Source organism: Haliotis cracherodii, unplaced genomic scaffold (genome assembly GCF_022045235.1).
Source record: "Haliotis cracherodii isolate W230 unplaced genomic scaffold, xgHalCrac1.p SCAF_1, whole genome shotgun sequence".
Classification (NCBI taxonomy): domain Eukaryota; kingdom Metazoa; phylum Mollusca; class Gastropoda; order Lepetellida; family Haliotidae; genus Haliotis; species Haliotis cracherodii.
Genome location: NW_027266264.1, coordinates 63,682,289 through 63,706,032, shown reverse-complemented (window position 1 = coordinate 63,706,032; position 23,744 = coordinate 63,682,289). Strand labels below are relative to the sequence as shown.

Sequence of the window (23,744 nt, the reverse complement as noted above, 5' to 3'; positions counted from 1 at the left end):
TCCTCAAAACATATTGCAACACATCCTCAGCCTTTACACTGACGCAAACAATGATTAGAATGTTTTCTACTCAATAAAACGTCGTAAATAAATCATTTACTGAGAACAGTTACATCACGAAATTCTGTATATTTGATTCAGATTACATTCCATAAATGCAGATCAACAATGAGTATTGTTCAAATGGTAAGCTTATCATATACTCCTCTTAAATAAAAGTGTAGAAGAGTTTGAGGTTAACAAAAGTGACAAAACCCTTTCCATATTCATAAGAAATACAGTCAAGTCTCGTTAATCCGACATTCGTTAATCCGTCAATCGGCTTACTCCGACATTAATGATGCGAATCGATTAAATCAGTGCTACTTAAACCTGTTAATCCGACAGTCTCGCTCTCCAACTCTGACGCACCTAATTTGCAACGAATTACCTAAATCACTCATTAATCAGACTCGTTAATACGACACAGCGATCAGCGTAATCCGTGGTCATCTGCCGTGAGTACATAGCTCGTGTTTTGATGCGAGACGAGTCGGCTGCATATTACAACGGCTACAGAAATAAACTTGCTTAACAATACAGTTATTCTTTAAATAAAGAAAACAGGTTTCAGCTTAGATTACATGCTTAGATTACCTCAATCTCATCAAAATCAGATACAAGTTCTGGCCTGGAGGACATCCCATTACAGGTCATGTCAGAACAATCTTTCGTGAACTATGATCATGCAGTTGTCCGATTTTTTATTATGAATGTTGATACTACTTCATTTCATATATGTAACATTCTCGATAATCCAACATAATCCTATGCAACTAACCATGTAGGATTAACGGGACTTGACTGTATCTGCCAAAAGCAGAGTTGATTGTATGATTTGGACTATATCATAAGCCTACCAGAAACACAAACTTTACTTTACAGTTTACTTGTGATAGAAAACATTCCAACATCTCTGCAGTAGACAACAAATATATTAACATTAAAGATCAAACAACAAACATAACTTTGTGAAGGAGTCAATAACAGTATGCCCTGGGATTCAACTAACATGTTCGACACTGTCCTGAACAAAAGTGGCTCTTTCAAATGTCAAACAAGTTAGAAACACTTCCTTTTGTTCCAAACTAAAATACCCATCCACTCCCCACAAAAACAAAATTAGCAACAATGATGAATATTACACAAGAAAATATAGAAGAAAACAATCAGCCTATTTCGGAAAGAATAATTTCACAAATGGTGCCTTATTTCATAGGGCTGGGACGATACGCCAACTACCGGTATGTGATCCGATTGGTATCACGACACCTTGTTCACGATCCGATATGTATCACGATACTTGTATGTGCTCTTATCTGTGGTATGCAAGCCATCTTTTTCATAAACAGGATAGTCAAATACCTGGCACACTGATGATTTACAGTTGGCAGTGTCAAGTATGACACAACGGATGAAAATATTTACTTTTTCAATATTAATTTTCAATACTTATTAAAGTTCAGTGTAACAGCTGTTAAAGTAAACATTCAAGGTATGAATCGATATTTTGTACTTCGTGCGAGACTGTGATCAATACAAAAAAAATATCGCGATCCACCAATTCATTGGTGTATTGTCCCGCCACTATTATTTTATCTCCTGTAAGAAATACAACCCAACATCAGACTGGATGGAAGTACTATATCTTGAAGAAAACATGAAAATGTAGCAAGTTTGCTGTAGCTATAGAGAACAGAGTAAAATAATAGGGTAAATGTGGAGCAGCATAAGTGAGTGACATGCTTGATGGCCAGGAGCAACCATGCATGTCTCAGGATTAATCCCACATGTGCACAGCACATATTCAATACCTTATCTCAGGGTTAGAACTTAATCATAATCTTCACCAGGCACTTAACAATCTGTTACAGAGTTGTCATCTGTGTAATGGTTAAAATAGAATTCCACAAAGAAACATCACTGGTCCTTCCTGAATATAAGTCATGGACTTGTGGACTTATGTTAATTTCAAACCCTGCATTCATTAAATAATATTGTGTGATAAGGATTTCAGTTACTTTCATCAATGTCTAATGGATGTAAAAAAAGTCTTCATAAATATTCAATAACATTCTGTGACTTTTTCAAGTCCACTCAACGTGAATTGTTTGATAGGTATTACTTAGAAGTTAACGGATGACAAAGTAGACACAATTTATCGATAACAACTTCTTTAATACTGTAAAGGCGACAACAATATAAGGATCTATACCGAAACGTCGCCTTTACAGTATTAAAGAAGTTGTTATCCATAAATTGTGTCAACTTTGTCCACTCAAGATGTTTAACATACAACTTACAGAATGAACAATGGATAGGGAGTGTTGAGAAACTGTTTTTCATACAGTTCATATGTGTCCATTACTGTAAACGTCATTAAATAATTAATCAACAGTACTTTGATAATATTTCAGAATAAATAATATTCAATGTACATACAAAAAGTTTCAAAAAGATGATATATGGATTCCAATATCATCAATGAATACTCATATTTCACAGATTATCACACATATAGCAGTTGTTTTATTTTTGGTTCAATAAATATCTCAACTAGTCCACAACAAGTTAGAACAACAGGTACTTCTAAAAACCTCCAACCATTCACCTTTTGCCCACAGTTAGGACGCCACTGGGGGTATTGCACTGTGCTACAATAACTAGACTAGAGTGTCCATCCTACTTGAGCAAGCATTACACATAACACATTGTATCAGAGGTATAGATCATCCACTATATCTCAGGCAACACATTTTTTACTTGCTTTAAGGATCCGCAGGCTGTAAATGTCTGCCGACAGAACATTGCACCAGATTCCTTTTCTCTAACCAAGGACCCACTAAAGTTAACTTATACTAAACATGGGAGTCCAAATGAAGTTTTTTCTTGTTTCTGCAATTGATCAGATGCATAGATGCACAACAGTACTTCATACTAAATTCATCAGGTTTGCACTGCTTGAAGCATCAACTGTTTTGCAAGGTCTTCTCCAACATTAAATCATTTTTATTTTTTTCTTACCATTCGATCTGAAGTGGAGTCCCCCAAATTAAATAATTGAAGTGTGCCCCCCCCCTCCCACACCTACTGTCAGGTATTTCCCAGTCAAATATCTGTAAAGCAAGTAAAAGCAAAAATAAAAAGTGGCCTCAAGGAAGCATTGTGACTCTACAACAGTGAAACCAGAGAAAACCGAGATCCCCTTGTAAACTGTTTCATTTTTCACATATCCACATGTTCTACCCACCCCACCCCACCCCACCCCACCCCACCCCATAGCTCTATGTATTTTAATGACAAGCCACCCTCAATAGCATTCATGTGGATTATATGTAAGAAGGAAATGTTCAACTTCATTGCACCTTTTTCGCTTAATCAGGTTCCAGAGAAACAAATGACTATCAGAGATGGAATCTGATTCAGTGAGCAGATATAGATAGCATACTTCTCCTTCAGAAAGGGGTGGTGGTTGTCCCTGAGTCTCGGGTGTGGAAACTGACTATGCAGAGTTCTGTCCCTTAGCAGTGGAGGGTCAAATTATCATGGATTTCATTCATAAATCCTATAATAGCCTTGATTACAACATAAAAAAGACACGGACTTGAAATACAAGAGACAAAGAAGCATTATACCAGGCTGACTCATACTTCTTGAGACACTTTTAACAGACAGGAGATCCATGAATTTTTAAAATGATCCTTTATATGGATCCAATTAAATTTACAAAGCATCTCACATCAAGATATTCACTAATATGGCTTATTGTCATCTACATCCAGAACTGTCTCCATGTCAGTCAATCATAGCAAGTTGGACCCAAGATATGATTTATAATGGTAAGATAAAGTAAATATAGGATGTAGTATCTCTGAAGGATAACAGTATCTCCAGTTTCACTGCATCCTAATAAAGATAGATAGCAGTATCTCCGGTTTCACTGTGTCCTAATAAAGATAGATAGCAGTATCTCCGGTTTCACTGTGTCCTAATAAAGATAGATAGCAGTATCTCCGGTTTCACTGTGTCCTAATAAAGATAGATAGCAGTATCTCCGGTTTCACTGCGTCCTAATAAAGATAGATAGCAGTATCTCCGGTTTCACTGCGTCCTAATAAAGATAGATAGCAGTATCTCCGGTTTCACTGTGTCCTAATAAAGATAGATAGCAGTATCTCCGGTTTCACTGTGTCCTAATAAAGATAGATAGCAGTATCTCCGGTTTCACTGTGTCCTAATAAAGATAGATAGCAGTATCTCCGGTTTCACTGTGTCCTAATAAAGATAGATAGCAGTATCTCCGGTTTCACTGTGTCCTAATAAAGATAGATAGCAGTATCTCCGGTTTCACTGTGTCCTAATAAAGATAGATAGCAGTATCTCCGGTTTCACTGTGTCCTAATAAAGATAGATAGCAGTATCTCCGGTTTCACTGTGTCCTAATAAAGATAGATAGCAGTATCTCCGGTTTCACTGTGTCCTAATAAAGATAGATAGCAGTATCTCCGGTTTCACTGTGTCCTAATAAAGATAGATAGCAGTATCTCCGGTTTCACTGCGTCCTAATAAAGATAGATAGCAGTATCTCCGGTTTCACTGTGTACTAATAAAGATAGATAGCACTGTGTAATGCACTCAGTTTAAAACTACAAGGAAGGGAGGTGCACATGGAAGAGCAGGGGAATTTCTGTTAAAATGTCTCCATAGAAAACTACCAAAATAGATATGGGAAGACCACTGTTGTGTAATCAAATACTACAACAGACAGATTATGTTTCATCGATACTTATAGGAAACAATACTGTATATTACTAACATCATATTTATACAAATTTACTCTAATTAGGTGGTTAATAGGCATGCTACACAAAGAATACATGCTTAAAGAGCTTCTTTTCAAAGGCAAATTGTGACAAAGAATCTATACATAATATTGGCCAGGCATGAATTTATGCGACATAAACAAAATAAGGCGAAACACATACCCTCAATAGTTGGTTCTCAGTCACATTGTTCTGGGTTCAAGTGCATATATATATATATGTGCTTCTAAAGTGTCAGAATTTTGTATTTTATTTCTAGGCAGTTCATTGCCAGCTGAACAAGAGAACAAGATGATTGTTAGCCATAAGTGTGCACGGTATTACCGGTATATCGCTAAATTGAGGTTCATTCTTTCTACAAAACGTATCACAATATATTTTCTCGTGCTCAGTATGTCAGGTGATTTGAAATAGCAAATTTTATCATGTGTTTCATGTTATACACTTGCCAAATACCTTCGCTGCCCTGGAGGGTGCATCCAGGGCCCCATGATGGCTGCATATTCATTGAATGAGTAAACATTTACTAGTTGTACCAACATCCTTTTTTGTTGTTTGTGAACTTCCATCCATACATTCATGTTTCAGATTTTTCTGAATTCAAAATTAGAATTATACAATATATCATGATACGTATCGCAATAGAGCCTTGTGCATCGCAAAATAAACCTGCAATACCCATCCCTAGTTGAACTGTATTATCAAGTGTTAAAAACAGAATGCTTCTCTGCAATCTTTAGCACAACTTTCGTGATGTACTTCCAGATCAAAATCTTTTGTTCAAATTGTCATCTACAGGATATTCTTAAGGGAGATAACAAAACATTTTGTTTCTAATATCGCACACAAATATAGATATACCAAATTCACTTTGATACATGTAAATTCTTTTCTTTTCTCAAATTCATGTTACTGACTAAAGAGTCCAAACTCTTCATACATCTTAACACTGGGATGTTGTCATAAGTACCCAAAGCAGCAAGAAAATCTAAATATGTTTTCAATATTATTTAAAAACATTTAATTGTTTTTATAAATTAATATTTCAACTGGGAAACAATATATTACAAAGCATATATAAAATATATAGATAGAAGCTCCTTGCAGACTGTAATGTCTTTGTGCAAATATAAGGCTACGAGACAAGCAAGCATTGGTCATCTAAAGATGTGATTCTAACGATGTCGTCTACATTAGCAACACACTACACCATTGCATGTGTATGATATTAGAATCAACTGGTCATGTTTGGCACTAAATCCACAACTGAATAACTATAGTAATAGTGTATAATTCCCCTTTTCTATAGGGTATCAACATTACACAGCCACATCAGTGTCATGACTCAGAAACATGGACACCCACAGAAATAAGGAACCATGCCTGCTGTCTTCGAAAGTGCATGTGTGCTGTGCGATCCTTCCGCTTCCACACAATGCTGCAGCCTTCAGGACCCAAGTTCTCTCCCTTGGATCTGTGCTCGTGTGTGAAGGTCAAATTGTCCAGCCACAAGCGTGAGGAGGTGGAACCCACTAAGACCACAGCGAGGGGTTAACTGGGATCGAGGCTTATGTTCTCCAGGTGGGACAATGGGTTGGGATCCGTCTGAAACATTAGCATTACACATTGATTATTATAAACCCGGCTAAAGGATGCATCAGGAAGTCAAGGAACACTTTAACCATATCAAGCAAGAGTTTAACACACTGTTGTAAATCCATAACGGGATTCACACCTGTGCTTTTGTTTTTTGTTTTGTTTGTTGTTTAACACTGCACTCAGCAATAGTCCAGCTATATGACACTGGCCTGTTAATAATCGAGTCTGGACCAAACAATCCAGTGATTGACATCATGAGTATCAATCCACTCAATTGGGATACGATGACATGCATCAACCAAGTCAGACCCCTTGATCCTGTAAGTCGCCTCTTACGACAAGCATAGTCGCTTTTAACGGCAAGCATGGGTTGCTGAAGACCTATTCTACCCCGGATCTTCATGGGTCTCCTGTGCTAAACTGACAGAAGAAGAATCTGCTCTGCAAAGACATATTAATTAATACTTGCTTTACAGTCAACCAATCCAAACTACTGCCAGTCCAGTTTCTTCTCACTTATTGCCGCATTAGTAATTGGACTACAGGGTCAAAGGGAAATAACTCCAAAAGAAAGATTGTCTCCCTTCAACTAAGCACAAATATATACTTAGTTCACAACACACAAACACTTCTCATTTACTTTACATGGCACAATGGTCAAGTTTTATCTGAGGTTACCGGTATATAAAGATGCATAAGCTGTTCCTACTGTATGGAACTGTACAAACATACATGAAGATGCATAACGACGTGCAAGATGGTGTTACTGTAGATGCCAAGTTAGTCTTCATGGGTCTTGAATGACATTGTTATCCAAAGTATGTAGTGGGGCCGTCTTATTATTGATACTCATTTTGGAGACATACATGCAAAGTTAATTAATGCGAGCAAAGACAACTCGGATTTTTCGCATTTAATTCATGCTAGCGTTCATTTCAAGATTTACAGTATTTGTGTGTGTTTCTCACAACCCATTAGTCTGAAAGTACTGTCTCAAGTCAAAAACTCTTGAGGCTAAGACAATTGTGAACCTTTTATCACATATCTGACAAAAAATGGGATGGTCAGGTAGCCTAGTGGTTAAAGCGTTTGGTTGTCACGCCAAAACCCAGGTTCGATTCCAGACATGTGTGAAGCCTATTTCTGGTGTCCCCAGCTGTGATATTGCTGGAATTTTGCTAAAAGCGGCATATAGCCATACTGACTCACTCACTCTGACAAAAAATACACAACTTCTCACTTGTTTCTGAACAAACCCAGGGGTTACTTTTGGACTTTTTATATTTTTCTCCTTCTGAAATTGAGGATGGGGATGAGAAAGAGATGATAAAGGAATATATGGATGGCCTCGAAAACTAGAACTGGTCCTATTGTCCCGGGCATAATGCATAATGGCCCAGGTACCCATTTGTCTCATTGAATTACTACTTTTGCACTGTTTTTTCTCTCTAAGTCATTATCAGCACTTATGCATAATTTAATAATAATCATCATCATCATCATCATCATCATCATAAGGCACCAGTTTACCATTAGACTGATCCGTTTTCCAAGTTTCATGCAGTAATATTCAATGGTTTTTAACTTCTGCTCCAGGAACAGAAAACAGACAGCTGACAGACTTGGGGATTGCTATATCGCCCCGTTTTTCAAACTGGGAGACAAAGAAAAGAGAAATAATAAAACTACCTAAAAAATGAAAGTGTTGATTGTTATGACTATCTATTGTTTGTTTATTTGTTGTTCAATGCCCCACTCAGCAATATTCCAGCTATATGACGGTGGTCTATAAATAATCCAGTCTGGACCAGACAACCAAGTGACTGACATCATGAGCATCGATCCACACAATTGGGATACGATAACATGTATCAACCAAGTCAGTGAAGCGAGCCTGACCACCTGATCCCGTTAGTTGCCTCTTACGACAAGGATAGTCGTCTATAACTATCTACATAAATGAGCGACAGGAGCACATGCCATGACTTTGAGGCAGAGGCCCAATACATTCACGATGGCCAAAATAAAAGCTGAAATAATAAATGCAATCCAGTAGAAGATGATAGTGGACAATATATAGGAGTTGCAATCATCCCCACGCTCTGATACCAAATCGTGTCCAATGAACCTTGTTCTGAGTTCTACTAACTTTTGCATTTTGGTGACATAATTTTGCTCATTACCAGGTGCAAGATTCAGGTAATTTATATGCAAGTTGATGAAGACAAGAAACTTCTTGTGATGTATTCATGGCAAACTGGGACTGACAAACCGACAAGCTACACATCCTCATCCACCCACTAGAAGGTATTCTGGGTCACCAGCTACTGCGGCGGAAGAATGCAGGGCTGATGAACCCGTTTCAGGATCACCAAAGCAAAATGGACCAATAATTCATTTTTACTGATTGGACTACAGGAACTTCCCAAAACAAACGTTATTTCCTTGGAATGAGACTTCTTTTCACTTATTCCCATCTCGACTGTTTCACTTACAATTTCCTCGGCGGCTATGTTCATAACTTGATGAAAAAAAATTCTTTGAGTGATTTCAGTGACACAATTGCCGTAATTATTATCTTAATAAACCAAATGGTTTCATGTTGATCTATATCATGAGAAGGTGAAAGGCCAAAGGAGGCCAAAAAATACCCCAAACAAGATATGTTATTTATATCATACAATGAAGGTGCATCAAATTCCATGTTGATACATGCAGAAATCCCAGATTAATGGGCCAAAACAAAATGGCCACCATGGCAGCCATCTTACAAAATCATCAGAGAAACCACTGCTGGAATCCTACATGCAAAATTTTAGCATCATAGACTTAGTGGTTTCAGGCATATGACAAAAGGAAACAGACTGACATAAGCTCGCTTGAACCACTGATTCAGGTCAGCTAACAAAAATATCAAAATTTCTTCTTTTTTTCCCCCTCAACCTTAAAGGGGAAGTGTACACGCAAAAATCACATTCTTTCTTTTTCTAAACAAAACGCAATTTTAGAATTAGTTAATATCTGTGTTTGAAAATGTAAACTCATTTTTTTTCACAGTGAAAGTAGGAAGCTCACAATAGTGTGAAAATGATATGCCGTTATGAGGCCTTCGTTTTTCGAGCTAAACAGGCCTGAGTTATCCCCCTTAGATTATGACGTAATTGGTGCCAATTCAACTGGATATCTGTCTATTCTCAACGCAAAAGATATCAAGTACCAGTTTTCAGTAAAACAACATGGCCTACGACACACTCCGGCGCAGTGGTGACTCAGCATAACACTATGCTGGCTGGCATCTGAGACGCTAGAATCACACACCTGTACCTACACCACGTAAAGCGGCTCTAACATATCATGATGACGTCATAATGTTTATCAATTGGCACCAATGATGTCATATTGCAAGGGGCATAAGCCATGGTGTTTTTGTTATGAAAATAGAACACTTGGTAAATGTGAAAAATATAAATCATTTTAATGCAAAACATATGTTAATTAATTGTGATATTTTTATATTTTTGTCTATGACACTACTCGGTTAACACTTTTAATGTGGAAAAAGTACAAGAAAAATAGGTTCATTTCCGTGTGAACTTGCCCTTTAAGCAATATTGTTGGAGTACCCCAGATCCCAGCAATACAAGGAGGTTGTCCCAAGCTCCCCATGCAAGAGTCTACAGTACCTGCAGCCAGCAATACAGCACACCACAGTCAGGAGATGCAGATCTAGAACCAACATTACCTGTACCTCTGAGTACGCTGGTGGGGGACGGTAGTCGTACACGTACGTGTACATGGGTGTGAACGTTAGGTCTCCCATGTTGGAGCCGGGTTCGTCGTCCTCGTCATCACAGAGGTTGACTGCACCACCAATACTTTCAGCATATGTTGGTGGGTCTGCAATAGTGAAAAAAACATATTGACTTTACTGTCTGAGGAAAGATTTTATGCCTGCTTCAATTTAATGTTTCTACTTTTTTATACTTCAAGACTTTTAATGACCTGATTTGTTTGTTTGTGTTTAACACTGTATTCACCAATATTATATGATCGCAAAATGAAAATAATAGAGTCAGGACCAGACAATCCAGTGATTGACATCATGGGCAACAATCCACTCAATTAGGATACGAAGACATGCATCAACCATGTCAGCGAGCCTGATCAACCAATCCTGTTAGTCACTTCTTACGACAAGTATAGTCCTCTAACGACTAGCCTGGATCTTTACAGGTTTCAGTGACCTGAAGATGAAGTGTGGTTTAATGTCGCTTTTAATATTTTTGCACTTACATAGCATGTGTGTTAGTGTTAGTGTGTGTGCTTGCAGTAGTGTGTCTGCTTGAAGTGGTCTTGTAATTGTTTTATCATGTTTATATTGCTAGCCCTCTGAGATACGATTCTGCTGGTTAACATGGATGCTCCATTCAAACACATAGGATACCGACTTAATGCCCAGCATCAGGCAAGGTAACAACAAGTACCATCTTTTAACATCTTTCGGTATGACACAGGACGGGGATCAAACCACTAGACCACAGAGGTGGTCTCCATGACCAGAAAGATCTGTTTTTTGCAGCTATGCAACACAGGTAGCAGCATTAAACTGTCCTAATCAGCAGTTGAACAGAGATTATGATATAAGTAGATGTTAGTAGTGGTTTTATGAAAAAGGTATCAGAATTTGTGACAAATTTCATCAAATTCTATGGCTACACATCTCAGTGTCATACTCCCTATATAACAGTGTCATACTCCCTATATAACAAGGGTGTACAATCAGCTGGAGAAAGAGAACCCTCTCACCTGGACAAGAAACGATGCTATGACATCATCAGTCTTGATGACTCAAACAGACATACCTGGCATTCCAAAGGATGCTCAATGTAACATCGTTGTGTCCAATCTCAATTTGTTTTGTTTGTTTGTTTCTCTTGTCCCGAAATCTAGTTATTTAATTAATCCAGTCCAATGTAAATTATGACTACATTGCATACAGAAAACTTAACATCAGCAATGGTATTTATGTCACCAATGTTGTACATTGTGTGAAATCTTCACTACATATGTGCAATGAATGGATCTGATTAACTCTCATCATGAACTATGTGACCAATCAGCAGATACCTTCAAATGGAGGCGGTGGTGTGATTGTTTCTCTGTATGGCGGAGGGACAGGGAGGAAGTCCATGGCAAACTGGGCCTGGGTTTCTCGATAGAATCTGGACTCGGTGAAGCGGTAAGACTGTGCTCGGCGGTACGGAACTGTCCCGATGACGATAGGTAGATGCATTGTCAGGTTGTAGGCACCGGGAATATGCAGTGCAACCTGACAACATGGACGGAGAGAGATGGAGATACACCACACAACTGACAACACAAGACAATCTACAACTCTACACATCGATGGGAAAGTAAACACATGTATACACAGTGACAGTGATTCAGCCAGACCCACTCAGAGGTTCTACTACACCAAATCAGAACCAGTTTGGACAGTGCAGTTTTCGTACAGTGCCTTCAGGGCAGATCGAGAGATATCTGCAGGCTGTGATTGGAGGATATTCTGTAAGATTTTTATGTCTTTCAAATGTACATCCATCCAGTTATGAAAACTGACCATGTTTTTCTATATTTAGTACTGTCTTTTTCAACATGATGACTTATGCTGAATGTGACCACAGCTATTTTCAAGTAGGTGACATTTGGTGCGAAACTGGGGGTGGTGTGTTTAGCTTCCTGTACTCGGAAAAGGAGCTGGCTAAGCTAGTCATTTTTTATTTTTTTATTGCTCCTCTCAGGCCAAACTGTGCACACACGTACAGGTAATAGCTGTTGAATGCTTAGTTATTTTTAAAAAAGATATAACGTTACTATAGAAGTCTATGGGAAAACATTTGGTTGTGTGTAACCTCAGAGGCCAATATTTAGCCCAAAGTCTGCAGCAAATGACAGTAGAATTTCCCATTTTGAATTAAAAATTTCTCAATTCCTCCGAATTTAGGAAAATAGAACAGTAAAATATTCCAAGTTTGAACAATATGGCAGTTTCTTTTCCAAATTTCCTGACAAGGACATTTAGGTTAAAAACTCTAGTCAACCACTTCCATTGGTCTTGACAGTGCTTAAAGTGTGTTTAGAAGCTTCAGAAGTAAAATGGGTCATCTCAGACACCCCACTTGTCAGACAGCTTAAAACAACAAGCTATATTGGTGAGGGCACATCAGGTGTGTGATATGTTCCCTTAAATCCGAATAGACTAGTCCTGTCGTCAACAACTGTGAAACATTAAAATATGAATTACATACACTTCAAAGGGATTACAGTTAACTTCTAATTGGCCTCACTTGCGAATCAAACTGGTAAAAACAAGCAGTAAGCACCATCTCAAAAACTTCAGTGAAAATAAACATATTTACAGTTTAACCAAGCCGCATAAAACTTCAAAGAGAGCCAGCGTCTGGGTCATATCATTATGAGTAAAGGGGTGTGTGTGTCTGACAAATGGGAGGACCCCATAACAAGTGGAGCAAGGGAGAAACACTACTACACGTAACAGTAGTAATTAAACATCATGGAATCAAGAGAACTGTTACCTTTACAAAGTAGTCTACTTTCATCACACAACAATTCATGATTGATGGCGAAACTGCTGGTATCTTCAACAACTGGCTATCCCAGCTCCCTCGGTTGCCAGGGGCAACAGGCAAACCAGTCAAAACGGTGAACTTAGTCCGCCTAACTCGAGACTTCCCGCTAGCAAAGAATGCTTGTGTTTGGTATAGGGTGGCATACGGAATAACAGTTCGTGAAGAATGGTTGTCAAACTCTGCCGATATTGCTATTGATTCCCCTGGTGAAAAACAAAACAGAATGACAATAATAATCATAATAATAATAATAATGCATGCACAGAGATATTTCCTATGCTGAAGTCAGCACTATTCCCGCCTTATCACTGCAGCAGGTAAAAGTCATTCTTGAGTCAGATAAACCAGTGGTTGAAATTATGAGTCACATCCCACACGAAAGGGGTACGATGACATGCTATCAACCAAGTCACAGAGTCTGACCACCAGATCAAATTAAGTCTCCTATCACAGCAAGAGTGCAGGGGACCTATTTTACTCCGGACCACGAGAGTGCTGGGGACCTATTCCACTCTGGACCATGAGAGTGCTGGGGACCGATCCTACTCTGGACCATGAGAGTAATGTGGACCTATTCTACTCCGGACCACGAGAGTGCTGGGGACCTATTCGTTTCTGGACCATGAGAGTACTTGGGACCTATTCTACTCCGGACCATGAGAGTGCAGGGATCCTATTCTATTCCGGACCACGAGAGCACTGTGGACCTATTCTACTCCCAATCACGAGAGTACTTGGGACCTATTCTACTCCGGACCACGAGAGTACTGGGGACCTACCCTGGATCCCAAGTGGGTGCTATCCCAGATCCTAAGAGGGCAATGGAGGAATCCCCAAATGATGGATGGACACTGGCAGATACAGAGGGGGCACATCACCTTACATGTCAACCAGCCCTTGGTCATGCTTTCTTTCCAGTGCATAGAGATTACCAATTGTTATGAAGGTGAATAATGGGTTCAATTACTGAAGAACTTGATCCTGGCCATCGGTGATTAGCACTGTACAGCAAATTGTAACCATTAGACTAACATTCCCTCCCTGCTCCCATTTCTCATATTGTTTTTTATGTGTTTTTGTTTAATGCTGCACTCACCAACATTCCAGCTATATGATTGCATTCTGTAAATGTTCAAGTCTGGATTTGACAAACCAATGATTGATATTATGAGCAACACTCAACACCATTGGGGTACAACGAACACAATCAACTAAGTCCAAAAGCCTGCTCACACAATTCATTAAGTCTCCTCTTTTGACAGGGTTTCCAGGGAGCTACTCTCACCAGGGCCCACTTGCACAAAGTGATCTTAGCGCTACGACTATCGTAGGCCTACGTTAAAGAATGAAAGCTATGATCATCTTTGCACTAAGATCGCTTTGGGCAAGTGGACCCTGGAAACCCCATGGGCGTCTGTTTGTCTTAACATGAAACAAGTATGTAAATGAAAGTGATACACACCTGGGCAGTAACCACGGCGATCGGTGCGTGCTGTGATGGAGATTGGCCCTGACATGCACAGCCAACAGCACAGAGTCTTCTCAACACTGCTCTCCACTTGGGTCTGACACACAGCAATTAGACATGGTTTGTTTGTTTGTTTTTTAACGTCACACTCAGCAATATTCAAGCTAAATAATCGTGTCTGAACCAGACAATCCAGTGATTGAGATCATGAGCATCGATCCACTCAATTGGGATACGATGACATGTATCAAACCAAGTCAGCGAGTCTGACCACCCGATCCCGTTAGTCGCCTCTTACGACAAGTATAATCACCTTTTACGGCAGGCATGGGTTGCTGAAGACCTATTCTACCCCCAATCTTCACGGGTCCAGTTAGACTTGGTTTGACTCACTCTTCTGAAGTCCACATCACAACAGTCACACACACACATACAAAGTACCGAGGCTTCAAACACGAAAAGAAGTTCTTGAAATGAAATTTTAGTATTTCTTTTAAACTATACTCACCGACAAAAGAAACCTGAATGCCATACATGTTGGTTAATAAATGAAGAATTAGGCATATTCAAGAGATATTAGATGTTTAACAACATGTATGTTGTGTGAATCAGCCTCATGAATGCATCATTTGTAGTATCATAGACCCATGATAAATACACTGCGGTAACACTTGACTGATTGTTATTTTGTTATTAATTGGTTCACATTCGAAACATCTCTTCTCAACATACATACTTCTCTATATGTTTCGGGGCGGTCGGGTAGCATAGTGGTTAAAGCGTTCGCTCGTCACGCCGAAAACCTGGGTTCTATTCCCGATATGGGTACAATGTGTGAAGCCCATTTCTGGTGTCCCCCGCCGTGATTTTGCTGGAATATTGCTAAAAGAGACGTAAAATCAAACTCACTCACTCACTCTATATGTTTCTGTGGTGCATGTTTCTTTTGATGGTGAGTATATAAAGGCCAAGAGGAGTTATACTTTATATCTCAATAAATTACTTGGATAGAAGACATTAATGAATGCTATCAGGGCCTGTTCTTAAAATGCAGGCAAGAAGTGTCCCACAAGGGTGACAGGGACATAGTCAGGTGGCAAGAGTAGATCTGTTATTTGTGCAGAAGGGTCATCATTAATTACATAAGTTATCTAGATCAATAAACTTGGGTTAGAAGATAAGACAGGTGTTGTTTAAATATCCTGAGTCAAATTTGTGGAGAATGCAAATTGTTCCAAGCCTTGACAATCTCACACACAATCTCCATATGGCTACATGACCGCCACAGTGGTCTGATGGTAGAGTGCCGCCCGGAGAGCGGAAGGTCCGGGGTTCGATCCCCGACCGTGTCATACCAAAAGACGTTTAAAGATGGTACTTGTTGTTAACCTGTCTGGCGCTCGGCATTAAAGGGCTAAAACAAGGACTGGTCAGCTCAGAGTCAGTATACTGTGTCTGAGTGGGGTATTCATGTTAAACTGCGGCATGGTATCTCAGTGAGCTATCACTATAAATCGGCATCAGTCCGGACTAGAACAAGCAGCCACATACACACACACATACATGTGCATGCACGTCGCTATATAAGTGCAATAATCTCGGACGCAATGTTAAACCCTATGTCACCTCACCACCACCATATGGCTACATGCCCCCCCCAACTTTCAACACAACCCATGTTTTAAAATATGCATGTATGCTCTTGTCAAGAAACATCTGAACTGATACACATTAAAAGAAAACAAGCTTATATTCGCTCTTCCTCTGCATCTAGGAACACACCTGGTACTCTGGTCTGTTTATATCAATGGGACTGATGACAGTGAAGGCTTTCTTCGTCTTGTGGTTGAAGGACCATGGTTTGTCCATCTCTGCTTTCAGCCAGTACCGCACACTTCCGTGCTTGCCTTCAAACGAGGTGGAAATACCACTGAAACAACAGCAGTAGATTAAACATACAGTTGAACATGGAGAAATTCAACTAATGCATTACTATTGAAAAGGGCATATTCCGTTGGTGCATTAAAATGGAACAGGGCATAATCTGTTGGTGCATTACAATGGAACAGAGCATAATCCGTTGGTGCATTGCAACGGAACAGGGCATAATCCGTTGGTGCATTGCAACGGCACAGGGCATAATCTGTAGGTGAATTGCAACAGAACAGGGCATAATCCGTTGGTGCATTACAATGGAAAAGGGCATAATCTGTTGGCACATTACAATGGAACAGGGCATAATCCGTTGGTGCATTGCAATGGAACAGGTCATAATCCGTTGGTGCATTGCAACGGAACAGGGCATAATCCGTTGGTGCATTGCAACGGCACAGGGCATAATCTGTAGGTGAATTGCAACAGAACAGGGCATAATCCGTTGGTGCATTACAATGGAAAAGGGCATAATCTGTTGGCACATTACAATGGAACAGGGCATAATCCGTTGGCACATTACAATGGAACAGGGCATAATCCGTTGGTGCATTACAATGGAACAGGGCATAATCCGTTGGTGCATTACAATGGAACAGGGCATAATCCGTTGGTGCATTGCAATGGAACAGGGCATAATCTGTTGGCGCATTGCAATGGCACATGGCATAATCTGTTGGTGAATTGCAACGAAAACAGGACATAATCCATTGGTGCATTTCAATGGAACAGGGCATAAACCGTTGGTGCATTGCAATGGAACAGGGTTTAATCCGTTGGTGCATTACAATGGAACAGGGCATAATCTGTTGGTGCTTTACAATGGAACAGGGCATAATCCGTTGGTGCATTGCAACGGAACAGGGCATTATCCGTTGGTGCATTACAATGGAACAGGGCATAATCTGTTGGTTCATTGCAATGGAACAGGTCATAATCCGTTGGTGCATTAAAATGGAACAGGGCATAATCCATTGATGCATTACAATGGAACAGGGCATAATCCATTGGTGCATTACAATGGAACAGGGCATAATCCGTTGGTGCATTGCAACGGAACAGGGCATTATCCGTTGGTGCATTACAATGGAACAGGGCATAATCTGTTGGTGCATTACAATGGAACAGGGCATAATCTGTTGGCGCATTGCAACGGCACAGGGCATAATCTGTAGGTGAATTGCAACGGAACAGGACATAATCCATTGGTGCATTTCAATGGAACAGGGCATAAACCGTTGGTGTATTGCAATGGCACAGGTCATGGAATTATTTCAAAACTGCCGCCAACTTACCCCATTGGAAGCTCAAAAGCAAAGTTAAATTCATGGCGGCCCTCTGTCAGTGTGTCCCGTCCGTCAGAAACTTCTGCAAAATGATAAATAGCCATAGAAACATCAGCACAAGGACATAAATCATAATGTTAGTTAATTACACCACAGTCAGCAATATTCCAGTCACATCCCAGGAGCCTGTTAATAATAAAGTCAAGGTCAGGCAAACCGCAGACTGAAGGCATGAGAAATTACCCATACCATCGTCCCACAGCTTTCCATGAAGTCATAGAGTCTGGCCACCAGATACAGTTTTGTTGACTCTTACAACAAGTTCTGGTATCTAAAGACTAATTCTACCATATAATCCCCATGGACTACATCAATTATTACATATATCATTACAGGAGGCAGTGTTAGAACAGAGTTGAGAAATGTGTGACACTGTGTGCTGACCCCTGTATTGTGATGAATTGTTTCACATATCAACCATATTGTTATACCTTGCAACAGAAGCAAACACTGGACTATACAACATTGTCTAACATTGCCTAACAGCAAATACAATACCTCATCAAAAGATGAAGGCCACACAATTAATCATCACTTAATAAGATTTTTGTTAAAACGGACTGAGAAGGGCTTTCATGTATTTGTTTTTCAAGCATTTTAAAAAGCTTAACATTATATAATTATTTGTCTTCCCCATTTGCCGTTTTGATTTTAATTCTTTTCAACTTTTTTTACCTTTTCATTATTTCCCCCCACTGACAATACCATAAAAGAAATACCTTAACCCCAAATACATGTTTCATTTTCATTTCGAATGCTAAACCTAATGTTTTTTTTAAGAAATTCTGTAAACCATACAATACAAATGAAGAAACCTAACATACTCAAAGCAATCAAAAGATTATTGATAATATCAAATAACTGGTAAATATTTTCTGATATGAATTGACAATTACAATAGAGTTCTGAATCCTTATTACATAAGAAAGTGCACAACTTTCTGGCTAACAACTTCTGGTACATTGCATTTAGCGATGTTCATAATCAGCAGATTAACAATCAGCCCCGGCTTTAGAATGGTGTAAGAATTTACATTGAAACATTGCTAAATGCAATAAACTAGATGTTGTTATGCATAAATTTATATGTTTTCTTATTTACTCCCCAACTTCTAGAATGCCAATCAAAACAGTTACCTTATCATGTCATCAGCAGTTACTCCAATTAACTCAAAATAGGCAAGATGGTGCTATTTACCATGTTTACTGAGAGGTTAAAATCTAATGACAAAAGGATGTCTGCACGCCTTGTAGAGTATGTAACGTTTTGTGAGAAAGGTATTTTCCTTCTTTCATACACATCCAAATGAGATGGAAGGGGTTAACAACAGTGCCAAATTAATATGGTTAGTGTTCTCTAGTAAACACTGGTAAAAGCATTTGGAAAAGTGTTTAATTTTCGTACCCGTAAGTTCATCTGTAAGATGTGCTTAACAAAAAAATGGGCATCTACTTGCTTCCTTCAATTTCTAACACCCATTGGCTATGGGATGCAAGTCTGCAGGATTATGTAGGCCTTAAACCTACATCTTTAACTAAGGTAAGGGAACAGTGTTTGAAATAACTTTAAAACACCAAAAGCCAGTCGGGCAGGTGACCCATATGTGATGCCTGCCTATCTTCAAAGTTACATGCCTGCATTCAGACATTCTAAATATTTAAAAAATGCTAAAAGCATCAAAGACAAATCGGGTCTTGATTCAGTTGAAATACATTAAACTACAGCTAGAACGAACTCAAAGGGACCACTAACTTTAGTTCATAATAACCGTAGTTCATTATAAGCATATGAACAGCATATGTAACAAATGGTCGGAATCAAATAATATGTTCATTATATCTGACAGTTCTTTAAATCATAAGCGTGTTGGTTATAAACAAAGTTGACTGTAATGCAAACAATTACTTGAGAATCCTCAAGGAGTTATAATAAATCTGAATCCGTAAGTAGTCTCAAAATTATCTGACAGTCAGAGAGCTGGAGGAAAATTTCATGCAGCGCAAGAGGAAGATTTCCAGCCACAGGTTGGTTTGTCAGGATAATATGTCATAAAGTAGAATAGGTCTTCAGCAACCCATGCTTGCCATAAAAGGCGACTAACTGGATCGAGTGGTCAGGCACGCTGACTTGGTTGATGCATGTCATCGTATCCCAATTGCTCAGATCGAGGTTCATGATATCAATCACTGGATTGTCTGGACCAGACTCAATTATTTATATAGCTTTCATATAGCTGGAATATTGCTGAGAGCGGCATAAAACAACAAACCAAACCAAACCATTACATTCAACAGTGAATCAACTTTGTCACAGCTTATTGTTGCAGTTTTCCCAAATCCATGGTACAAAGTATATTTTTCTAAAGTAATCACTGGTTCAGTCTATCTCTAATGTGTTTCCAAAATTATCAACAGTCATTTCACCAGCAGATGTTTTTCACAAGCATTATCTTATGATTTCATTATGTTCTTGACGTAACCAAGAGGGGCGGAAGGTGACATCATATATTTCCATGGCAATGGTATATGTCATAAGACTCCTTGAGCTGTGTCTATGGAAATGTAGAGCTGCAAATACTTTGAGCCAAAGTAATTCTGTAGCTAAATACAAAAATATGATATGATTTTGAGTCCAAAACACATATATATTATTCAGTTTTGAATATGTAGTTCAGCCATAAATCTAACACGGACAAAGAATACTAAACATACATGATATATACACTTTATGATTTAAGTCTACAGTACAGTAACTAGTTTATGGTAATGGTATTCATACATAGATCATCCTTCTCGGTTGATTTCCATATGATTTTTTTTATGTTAGTAACAGCTGTTTTCAGTAAAACAGAATCTAGATTGGGAATCGGAATGTGCAAACATTAAGCTCACAATTCATACCTAATATGGCAGATTATCATGACATTTGTTTACCATGTTTACCACTGCAGGCTACAGAGTCTGTGCCCAAGACTTATCTGATGATTTTGTAGACTTCTTAAGCAGGCAAGCGGACATCTTACAAAACCTGGGTACTTGAAATTGTGCTGTGGCCGATGGGGAGTCCGGGTGGTACTGTGGCGAGGTGGGGAATACAGGAGGTGCTGTGGCCAGGTGGGGAGTCCAGGAGGTGCTGTGGCGAGGTGGGGAATACAGGAGGTGCTGTGGCGAGGTGGGGAATACAGGAGGTGCTGTGGCGAGGTGGGGAATACAGGAGGTGCTGTGGCCAGGTGGGCAGTCCGGGTGGTACTGTGGCCAGCCAGGTGGGGAGTCCGGGTGGTACTGTGGCAAGGTGGGGAATACAGGAGGTGCTGTGGCCAGGTGGGCAGTCCGGGTGGTACTGTGGCCAGCCAGGTGGGGAATGCAGGAGGTGCTGTGGCCAGGTGGGGAGTCTGGGTGGTACTGTGGCAAGGTGGGGAATACAGGAGGAACTGTGGCCAGGTGGTGAGTCCAGGTGGTACTGTGGCCAGGTGGGGAATACAGGAGGTGCTGTGGCGAGGTGGGGAATACAGGAGGTGCTGTGGCCTGGTGGGGAGTCCGGGTGGTACTGTGTCAAGGTGGGAAATACAGGAGGTGCTGTGGCAAGGTGGGGAATACAGAAGGTGCTGTGGCCAGGTGGGGAGTCTGGGTGGTACTGTGGCAAGGTCGGGAATGCACCAAACTTCAAGGACCAAGGACTCTCTGTTATTTCAAATACAGAATGGTGTCCACAACATGATCAAACTGGTCCTTGCAAAATATTTGCTTCAGACAGTTTTCTGATCTTGGTAGTGACAAGAGCTCACTTATCATGCTTATTACATTGTGTAATCAATCTTAAATAACTCTGTAGAATAACTAAATGAATTCAAGAAATCTGTGGACCATGGTCATGTAGATGCAACATACAGCTTATTTCTTGTGTCTCATGTTTTGCCCACTCCTATAATTGATTTAATTTGTACCACTGTTAAGTGAGTGAGTGAGTTTGATTTTACGACGCTTTTAGCAATATTTCAGCAATATCATGGCGTGGGACACCAGAAATGGGCTTCACACACTGGACCCATGTCGGGAATCAAACCCGGGTCTTCGGCGTGACCAGCGAACGCTTTAACCACTAGGCTACCCGACCGCCCCACCACTGTTAAGAAATAAAGTTTTCAAGTCAAATTTCATTATTGCACCAAATTCCAACTTCCTGCACAAGCCATGCCATTCCTTGTTTGTTAGTTTCATTGCTTCAGGCCTGTCTTGTTATTCTTGGAGTCACAGGAAGTGTGGCCTAAACATTAGAATCTACTTAACCTTTAGAGATTTGTCCCCTACTAAAATTGTAAAAAAATAAAAATCCTATTCAATTGCTTTTGTTATTGTTATTTCTGATATATTCCGTGTATAAAGCTGACGGTGCCATTTGCTTTGATTTTTGTGAATCTATGAGCAAATATGCTTATTTCTGTCCTTGGAAAATGTTTAAGTAGATTTCTGTCATAACATGAGGGGGAATAAAAAGAAGCAATAGTAAAATGAGATGTGATCCCGTTCGCGCAATAACGGGAAGTTGGCGATAATTAGTCCTCGGTGATAACTGGTCGCGAGCCACTAGACAGCTTCGAAAAAGGTCATGATAAACAAAAATACCTTTTTTGCTGGAAAACTATTTTTCTGTGAGACTCAACTAGCCATCAGAGCCACTGACACTAACTTACCCTTTGGAAACTTAACTATCCACAGGCTAGTAGACATGTGTTGGTTTGTGGAACAGGGTATTCAAGGTAACAACTGAGTATGTTCCAAGTAACATACCTTCTATAGCAGATCAAGGCAATAACAACGATACAACATTTGATTGTCTTGTATCTACGGGTCTTCAATCATATTTATATAGAACAACAACTGGTGTAAGAAGAAATAGATACTGGATATCGGCAAAACAGAATTAAAGGGAAACCTATCGCAGAGCTAAAAATTTCAGACGTTCATATCACGCCTTTTTAACACAACGAGCAGACAACATCGACGATGAACAAGCTGACGCGCTCACCTCCACCAAAAAGAACTTGTCGTTTGAAGAAATACTCCACCTCAGCATTGTAATGTTCCGTATACGACCCCAATCTGCTTCCCGTACTTCGCGATTCCGTCCAGTGAACTTTAGCAACCCCTCGCATGAACACTCGCAATGACCTCATTTTCATATCGCCTTTCAGTTCCACTACAACCTGCCCGTTAACGCACTCGCCTGGGTGAAACACGGATCGCTGGTCCGGGAATACAATCTCGAAGCATTTTAGTTTCCCCATTTTCACCGATAAGACTTCAGTGGTCAAGGAGTGTCAGAAAATCACTAAAGTAAAGGTCATTCCATCCCTTCCTGGAGAAACCTCCATTTTGTTTTGGTTCCACAGACCGGAAGTGACCTTTGACGTGAAGTTAAAAGTAGGACACCGATGTAAGTCTCAGTACCCATTCTTGGAATTTTGGTTACAGTCGATTGTTTGTCTCGTGGCGTGATAGTGTTGAAAGTTTATAACTCATTCGGCAAAGGACAGGGCACATACATATATTCCTAAACTCGACCAGGCTCATTACGATGTAATTTATGAATGAAATAGAATCAGTAAAGCTAGACCTACAATACGACATCTTTTCAGATTGCCCTACATTGCAACGAAGGTGATAAATTAGGTCTCCAATAAGAGAGAAAAACATGCTAGTTAACAGTAAAGGAACATGTGGATGGACAATGCAGTTGAATCAATATATAATTAGGTCGCCGCTCTTTGTCACGCTGTGAAAGCATAAACAGTATTGAGTGAAGCTGCTGATAAATCTACTGAAATTCTTGATTTTGATGGCTGCAGGCGAGCGACAACTCGGCTGTTGTAAAACTGTGTTTGGTTTTG

The 23,744-nt window shown here is 39.7% G+C and overlaps 1 protein-coding gene across 2 annotated transcripts; it reads right to left on the bottom strand.

Annotated features, from left to right (window-relative positions):
* Positions 1-3,630: 3,630 nt before the first annotated feature.
* Positions 3,631-23,230, bottom strand: LOC139467057 (arrestin domain-containing protein 3-like). 2 transcript variants are annotated; one of them, XM_071248771.1, is made up of 8 exons: positions 22,883-23,230; positions 17,807-17,879; positions 16,362-16,509; positions 14,574-14,676; positions 13,058-13,314; positions 11,589-11,790; positions 10,204-10,358; positions 3,631-6,467 (listed from the first exon to the last, which is right to left on the bottom strand). In XM_071248771.1, exons 1-8 carry the CDS (start codon positions 23,139-23,141, stop codon positions 6,414-6,416), a joined length of 1,251 nt encoding a protein of 416 aa, XP_071104872.1. In that variant the 5' UTR covers positions 23,142-23,230; the 3' UTR covers positions 3,631-6,413. The 2 variants fall into 2 exon arrangements, with proteins under 2 accessions (XP_071104872.1, XP_071104881.1); XM_071248780.1 differs by having other exon boundaries at positions 10,210-10,358.
* Between the last annotated feature and the right edge of the window lie 514 nt (positions 23,231-23,744).

Bases quoted from the DNA above. Each gene is read 5' to 3' on its own strand.
- LOC139467057 (XM_071248771.1), bottom strand. From the start codon at position 23,141: ATGGGGAAACTAAAATGCTTCGAGATTGTATTCCCGGACCAGCGATCC. The intron at 17,880-22,882 runs GTGAGCGCGTCA...ATCATTTTGCAG, and splicing joins ACAAGTTCTTTTTGGTGGAG to AAGTTTCTGACGGACGGGAC. The intron at 14,677-16,361 runs GTGTGTTCCTAG...GCTGTGTGTCAG, and splicing joins TAAACAGACCAGAGTACCAG to ACCCAAGTGGAGAGCAGTGT.